The sequence below is a fragment of the Patella vulgata genome, chromosome 7 (genome assembly GCF_932274485.2).
Source record: "Patella vulgata chromosome 7, xgPatVulg1.2, whole genome shotgun sequence".
Taxonomy (NCBI): domain Eukaryota; kingdom Metazoa; phylum Mollusca; class Gastropoda; family Patellidae; genus Patella; species Patella vulgata.
The window spans coordinates 17,951,141-17,959,420 of NC_065885.2; the positions used below are offsets into that span (position 1 = coordinate 17,951,141).

General features: G+C 32.9%; 1 protein-coding gene across 1 annotated transcript in view; it reads right to left on the bottom strand.

The window, feature by feature from the left end:
• LOC126827366 (cilia- and flagella-associated protein 54) overlaps nucleotides 1-7,978 on the bottom strand; it is a 38,017-nt gene extending 30,039 nt beyond the window's left edge. The window contains exons 1-13 of the mRNA XM_050556657.2: nucleotides 7,856-7,978; nucleotides 7,447-7,626; nucleotides 7,032-7,124; nucleotides 6,529-6,708; nucleotides 6,050-6,192; nucleotides 5,652-5,799; nucleotides 5,218-5,373; nucleotides 4,652-4,774; nucleotides 2,062-2,365; nucleotides 1,822-1,914; nucleotides 1,158-1,284; nucleotides 543-663; nucleotides 305-397 (exon numbers count right to left, since the gene is read on the bottom strand). Coding sequence (XP_050412614.2) covers nucleotides 305-397; nucleotides 543-663; nucleotides 1,158-1,284; nucleotides 1,822-1,914; nucleotides 2,062-2,365; nucleotides 4,652-4,774; nucleotides 5,218-5,373; nucleotides 5,652-5,799; nucleotides 6,050-6,192; nucleotides 6,529-6,708; nucleotides 7,032-7,124; nucleotides 7,447-7,626; nucleotides 7,856-7,921 — 1,827 coding nt within the window. The 5' untranslated portion in view covers nucleotides 7,922-7,978. The remainder of the gene's footprint in view (nucleotides 1-304; nucleotides 398-542; nucleotides 664-1,157; nucleotides 1,285-1,821; nucleotides 1,915-2,061; nucleotides 2,366-4,651; nucleotides 4,775-5,217; nucleotides 5,374-5,651; nucleotides 5,800-6,049; nucleotides 6,193-6,528; nucleotides 6,709-7,031; nucleotides 7,125-7,446; nucleotides 7,627-7,855) is intronic.
• Between the last annotated feature and the right edge of the window lie 302 nt (nucleotides 7,979-8,280).

The window sequence follows — 8,280 nt, forward strand, 5'->3', positions numbered from 1 at the left end:
CTTCAGAGCTTCGGGTATCACTTTGAGTATTCTCATTTGAAGGTAAATTTTAGTTATTATGGTTGTTGGTGTAAATGTGATGGGAGAATTTTGTCCAGATATCAGAATTTCCAACTAACCCTCTTCGAATTCCAACTGTCAAGGGATCGTTTTTTTTATTTATATAGGACCTGTGAACTTAAAACTAATTGAAAATAGTGTACCAGTAACTCAATATCATCAATATGAATTGTTTTACTACTAGTATTTCTTGTCTTGGCTAAAACATGAAAAATATAGCAAAATGTCTGCCAACTTAACTTACCCTGTATTTTTTACGTTTCGTTTTAGTTGGGATTGCTGGTGTTATAATTTTGGTTGTTTGTCCTGGTTTATTGGTCTTAGGAGGAGAAGTCTCCTACAAAAAAAAAAAAAAATATATTAAAAAATTCTTAACTATAAACCATTTTCTTACATATTTTTCATACATCAAATCAACCCTAACCCCTCCCAACCATGCCGGGGGGTGGGGTGGGGGAATTAAAAATGAACAATACATGTACCTTATCTTTGCTGTATTCAACCATGGCAGCAGCAAATTTTCTTGGATCATCGCCTGATACTGTTATAGCTCCTGGTTGTTTAGTCATGTAGGCTTTATTACCAATAATCTGTTCGTTGCGTCTAAAAAATAAAATACATTCAAAATTTCATGTATTGTTACATAAAATAGATTTTGATAAAATAAAAAGGACAGATATTACAGCCTAGATTCTATATGCCATGAACATTGGCTATCAATATGAATCCCAAAAAGTCTTAATAACGGAAAATATATCCAAGGCAACCAAAACCTCCAAAACAACCACCTTTTTTGCTTGATTAGCATCATCATGTTTTAAATTATGTAAATACCAAGTGCACCAGAAGCAAGACAAACTTAAGTCAAAATCTTAAACTGGCATACTCTACCGGTATTTAAATGGTAAAAGGATGAATTATGAATTTATGTGAATTTGTTCAGCCAATAATGATAGCATCAACCTACTCAATGTGTTCAAAGTCACCATATGATGATCAAGTTATTCCAACCTCGATGGAAATAGCCAGTGAAGGACAAAGATTGTATTATGGTCTAAAGTTAACCATCCAGCTCTCTAAATTTGATGAAAACTTACTTCTGTAACCAGTGTACGCAATCTTCACACCAGTCAATAACCTGTTCAGCCAAACCCTCTAATAATCCTTTCTGTGCTACTTGTACAACAAACTCTAAATATCTCGCTCTGCGCTTAAACTTCACCACTAAAATAAATACAACATTTCATCCAATGGAGATGTAAGAAAAAAAATGTGTAAGGTGGCACACATGTGCGGATGATTAAAATTATTAAAATAAGTCACCAGAGTTCAAGAATGCTACAGACAGTACATCAGATAAACTACTTTCAAAGCCCAAAACTGTTCAACTAGTCTCTTATGGTCAGCGCTCTTTTAGTTATCAAGCACCTGTTTTATGGAATAATCTACCATTTAGTTTAAGATGTTGTACATCTCTATATTCTTTTAAAAAACAACTTAAAACACATTTATTTAATCAGGCTTTTAACTGACTCTGTATACAATCGTTAACATGCCCATAATCTTGTTGTTTATGTGTGATTTACATTGTCACTTTGTAAAGTGCCCCTGAACATGTTATATGAAAAGGTGCACTATAAATATGCTGTAATAATAATAATAATAATAATAATATTAGACTTAATTGATGGCAAATGATATTGAATCAAACAATACATTTTTAGCAATTGGTGGATATCAATGAAGAAGAGTTCCACTTACCTTCCTTATGTGCCGATCTAGCTGGTAAGAAAGCTATATAAGCATGTAATATATTAGGATCTTCATTACCAGATAATTCCATCTCATTCTGAGCTGTAGACACAAAATATACAAACAATCAAATTTAATCACAGCAAGATTTACATGCAAAAATTAAAATACTAGGCCTAAAAATAAATATCAGGTGAAGTACAATGTTACATGAGATGACTGAAGCAGCAAAAAAATCTGTCTACTTACAAGCTTTAGTAAGTCGTAGAATATGGGCCTCTAAAGCTTTCAGTTCTTCGTTAATTACAGGTTCTATCTCATCTTTAGGATTAAATAATCCAACCTTTTTATGCCTTCGTTTTTTAAGGGCTTGTAAAGTAACAGGTGTCGTGTCAACATTAATTTCTACGGTCGGACTGTCTGGTTGATCAACTGACTTATCTCCACCTCCTTCCTGTTTAACTTCTTTATCCAGTCCTTCAATAGCCAATAATTTCCTTCCAGCTTCATTTATACTGTTAGCTAATGTCTTCTGACCCCATGTTCTCAGTGCCTAAAAAATACAATGAACTATTCAATTCACCAATAGACGGGATCCAAGTGACTGTGTTGTTAGGAACTTCAGTCACAACGCGACTATCTCAAGGTCAAATCCTGGTGTTGGTTAAGAAGAACTGTCTGGACCTTAACTGACTTGTAATCAGGAAATATAACGGCTGAAGTCAAATGTAGTGTAGGAGTAAATAGTCACGATGTAATGTAACACTTGTGTAACTATTTTCCTAACTTTTGACCTCAATTAAAGTGTTAAGCCGAAAAGGGAGATAATTAGAGCTTTATTTTCATTTTCACCACTGGTAGTGTCCTATTGGTGTCCAAGTAAATTAAACATACATTATGCAAGAGCTAAGCTAAATTGCAGGTCTTTCTTTAGGCCTGAAATGTTATCTAAATTATCAATTAGACATTAATTAACTTATCCAGACCATAATAACCTCTCGCTGCCATTGCTAGCCTGTGATATTTAGCGGATTGGAATACATTTTTTGAAAAATAATTAAATGTAAAAATGGATAATCAAGACTGTTTTTTATCGTACCGACTTTAGTAATGATGATCGAGGCTAGCCTAAAATTCAAAAGCTAATATTTTAGTTCAGAGTGGTGTAATTTGACTGAAATTTTCAGCATATTCTACTTATGTTATCGAGAACTGTCAACTCTTTATCTAATCTCCCTTAATTCCCCTTTAATAGGAAAGTTTCCATGAGCTGAGATTAAGGAATCAATAGACTAGAGTGACATTAGTGTTGGATTCACTTTGCTAGAGTAATAAAAGCTAAGATAATGTTACATTTTGGTTGAGGTCAAAACATTGAGTCATTGTTAAGTTTAGAGCTAAAAAATTAAGTAAAAAAAAAAGTGTCAACTGCTTATCTCACGTGAATTATAAAATTATTCCTTTAATAATGTACTTAGAGGTAGATAGAACAAAATTATGGAAAAAATGACCATGAATTTTAATTTTAGAATTTTAAATATATTTTCCAAAGTGTAACCTTTTTTCTAACCTGAACATCAGATTAAGGGGCTGGGGCTAACTCTTTTACTGACACAAACCCTAACACTGCACAAACTTTCTGTTCTGACCTCACCCATTTTAGGTGAATTTCTTAAACTCATGAAAAAAATATTCTGTGTGGTTTTAAAGATGTTTTATCTTACAACTTTTCAGTTCTATTGAACATTCAACAGGTACAACATCAGGGCTTACCACAAGCAAATTGGAGGCGAGTAGATGACTACTCACGTAAATATAGACTTGCGCGAGTGAGGCGAGTACATGTATTTACTCACGCAGAATGATGTGCGTGAGTAGCCATTTAAATTTCATGTGCCTAATGGCAATGCTCTTGTCACTTCGATGGAAGCAGACGTTGAATAAAGCTATTTCACACACAATGGCAATGCATACTCTTTTATTTCCTAATAGTTCATGATATTTGACGAAACTTTTCCTTTAGTAGACAAAGATTTTAAAAAGTTACTATTTCTAGCATATAATTTACAAAAGACATGGCTGACAACCGCTTTTTGTTTTATGTGGTCGAATTCTTCTTTATATCCAAATGAATTCTGTAAATCGTCTTCCCATGACAAGAACGTTGCAAGGGAAACTGGGTTTCCCTTTGCCATCATTGGCGTGCTGAGGGGATTCGGGTAAAGCTTAGAAAGGTAAAAGAACAGGCAAAACAATTTCAATCCCATCAATTTGCAGAAAAGATGCGGGATCGAAAGAATTGCTATAGAAACGACAACATCCGCTCAATTTTTGATTATCCAGACACGGCAAAGGACATCCGCTTAAAAACCGCCTGGCAGTACGCGTCTCAAAGTATTTTTAGTAACAACAGGTGGCACTGGAAAGACACGCCGCGTGCGCAATAGTGCATCAATATGAAGGCATACAAATTGTTTACGGCTTTTTTTATTACGATATTCCATTATTTCGGAATAAATTATCTTTTATATTTGCGCGAGTACTTAATCACTCACGTAAATTTGGTTTTACGCGAGCGTAGCGTGCGCGCGAGTAATTAATCGCATCTCGTGGCAAGCCCTGCAACATTGTACATCATGTAAAACTACACAGATTTTTTCCCCTGAGTTTGAGGAATTCGCCTACATTATGTCTTCTACATTTCTCGATACCCCCTGCAATTACAGATCCTCTTGGAATTAGATTTGATGCAGGATTCTTTCTCACCCTGCTGTAAGTCTTTCTCTAACCACTAGTGGCGCTGCTTGGGAAATATTTCTATAAAATTCGCTTAACTTACCCTTGCCATATGAAATGTAATACATGCTGTCATGTGATGTAGACTATCACCGATATGACCTTGACGTTTTAATATTAAACCTGTTGGTATCTCCTGTAACACAGTGTGACTTCTCTGTAATATCTACAAGACAATTAATAACTAAATCAGACCTTAAATCAAATAGCAAACATATAGAACAAATTATTTCTTTAAATTTAACATACTTAATTTCCACACAAAACAAACATAGCAATAACTTAAGTGGAGAAAGATGCAATTCATCGATCCCCCCAATGGGATTTGGACAGATAACTTAACTTCTCATCAACACAATACACTTTGGTAATTTCTACGGAGAGAAACTTTCCATGTACATGGATCTTTTTTGCATAGTCATTTAAACAACTATTACTAGCTTTAATAGCCCTTGATCAATCCTGAAGTTTCTACTGGTACTGCAGCCATTCAATGTGGTATCAGTTGATTTAAACTAAAGTGCATTCAATTGACAATTAGATGAAAGCAAAAGGTAAGCAAAGTGACAAGATTACTTGAAATAAATTTTTTAAATTATTTTTGTTTACCTGTATGACACTATGTGATGGTATTTTATAAAATAAAAGTGGTGCCAATAAACCGTAACACTGTATTACACACTGTAATGCTAGATTAGCTTCATTTAACCAACCGGATAACTCAATACCGATCAATAACTTCTCACATTCAACCAATCGTGACACCTGTAACATAAATCATACTATATTATAATCTATTATCTTTAATAACATTGAACTTTAAGAAAATAAGTTGAATTAAAATAACTCCAAAGAATGTTTCAATTTTAAACTAAACTTTGGCCATAATTTACTTTGGGTATCACAGTCACACTGTTGACAGAAGTTCTCAGTGACCCTTTGTGATTATAACATCTACTAAAGGATTAAACAAACTTTAATAATAGTAAGAATAGTGTGTATGGCCCTGACTTTTTATAGATTTATTACTAAACTACACTTGCCTGATTCTTGTAAAGAGGACCTTTATCACAGAGAACATCACAGAAGAGTTGTCCTTCCCTGATACTGACATCAGTGTTAATAAATATACTAGTTAAAAACTGACGTAATAAAACTGGTGATGACAGACAAATAGCTCTCTGATTTAATCTAGAAAAAAATAATTGTGAAATAAACTGTAGTTTAAAAGACAATGACAAGTGTGATGCCTTAGGCAGGGTACACATACTCTTTCCAGAATACAGGTTATTATTTATCATTGTCCTTAAAATATATTCCCCAGGTCCTTGAAATTTGGTCAATTAGACCTGGGAAGGCTGGGAGATAATGCTAAAATCAAGCTAGCTTTCGTATTTATGCTTTAATTTTAATTATCAAATATTTCATATAATGTACTTACTTGTTCAGTGTCAACTTAAAATCATTTTTATCCGGTGTAACATAAGTAACCCCAGTTGGTTCAGGTTTCTCCATGACAAAATAATCCCATAAAAAATCAAATGCTTGTCTTGTCACATTGTAAAATCCTACTTGATAGGATATCTAAAATAGATATAACAATATCTAAGCTCCTGATATTTCAATGTTTGTTCATTATTTACAGCAGATTATTCACTCATCTGATGGTAAAACGCGAAAATAAATTTGTTCTACATAAAGAAGCTAAACCTAAGAAATTTGTTTATTATTCAAAATAGGAATGATAAGTTAAACATCTTCAAATCAGCATCTCTTCTTATTTTTTAATTCTGATATATATAGTTATTTTCATTTTTTTTTTTGTAATAGGATAGATTTAGTTTCCTTGCTTCTGACCAAAAATGTATGTTCTAAGAAATTTGAATTGATAGAGAATCTTGAATGTGGACTTGTTCATACCTGTACTAAAATTGCCCATGTCATTAAGACTGGTAAAGGGTGGGATGCTAAAATAGGTTTACTTGTATTTCCAACAGATCCTATTATATTTCCTTCTGCATCGTATGCAGCTACAGCAAATACATATTGTTCATTCGGTATTAATCCAGATACATGCATCTCTGTATGAACAGCAGGAACCTAAAGAAAGAAAGGAATTTTTATCATATTTTAAAAAAGATTTCAATGAACAATGCTAATTTAATTTAACAACATGTGCTGTGCATGAGTCAGGGTATGCTTACTCTTTCTAAAACACCTGATACCACTACTTGTTCAGGAGTTCACACAGCTAACAAATGATTGTTGTACCTTTGTATTATAACCATGTTGAATGAACTTTAGTATCAACAAGCCAACAGTCAGGCTAATGAACATTACATCAAGTTTAAACATTCTACCTCAATTAAAAGCAGAGTTGTTACGTTCCAAAGTCTCAACCAATCAAATTGCTTATCACTAACCTGATCACCTGTACCAGGTAGATTATAATCATTAACACGAACTTTAATATTACTACCTATAGCATTACGACCAAACAATCTATACCATGCAACCTGTAAATATAAATTTTAAAACAGAATTAAAGCAATTTATTATAATTTACGCAGACAAAAGTTAATTTGTAAAATAAATATCCTTTACTTTCGTAAACCAAATATGCATAAAAGGAAAATGCAAATTGTGTTGAAATGGTTACCAATACAATTAAAATCAGATGCATGCGTTGTGAAGATAAAGATGAGGGAGGGTATTGCCCATGTAATCTTTTTAGTAGTTCCAAGGGTTTTAAACCCATTCCCATTCTACAACTACAATTTTCTTACACAGAAAATTAGCAATAATTGACTATGAGCTTGAGTAAAGTGTTTTTTCTACCTTTTGTCCACTAGCTGGTCTGTATGGGGCAGGTCTAAACACCATGGTTGTATCAGTTCTAGATAGTAACAATGGTGGTGGAGGATTCTCACAAGTTTTAACATCTTCAGGATAAAATTGATTATCTAAAAATATTCTCTTTTCTTCTTGTTGAGCTTTCTTAATAAAATTTGCTGATTCCTGTAAAGTGAAACAGATTTACAATTATAAACAGCAAGACAAATACACTTACATGTCAGACAGCTGTGACAATGAGAGGACAATGTAATAACAGATTATGAAAACAATTGGTTATGGTAAATTAAAGTTTTTGTGTTGAAAAGAAATCTGAATGGGAGAAAGAAACCCTGGGGAACAAAATAGCCAAATATGGGCCAATAAGAATAGGTTAACAAAAATGTAACATCACCTCAAGAAGTTTTTTCTGTTTTCCATTATAAAATCCACCATTAGAAGATAACAAGGCACTCTCCATATACAATAAAGCTCTAGAAATATTATTTTTTTTACAAGCTGCACTTAATTCATCAAAATTATTGATATAGGCATCATCAGTTTTGTCAATTTCCACCTACCAAAAGATAAAAACACAGAAAATAATTTGGAACAATGCAGCCAAACTGCATAACAAAATATAAATTCAAAAGTTAACATGAATCAAGCTGCGGGTTATATGAAACCACCACAAGACAATTTCCCTCTAGTTATAAAACTAATGATGTATTGGCAATGAATACCATAATATGATTTTTAGCTTTTTAAATTTATGACATTTTTTTTCTTAAATTTATGACATATCTTTATTAAATTTATGACATTTTAAATTTATGACAT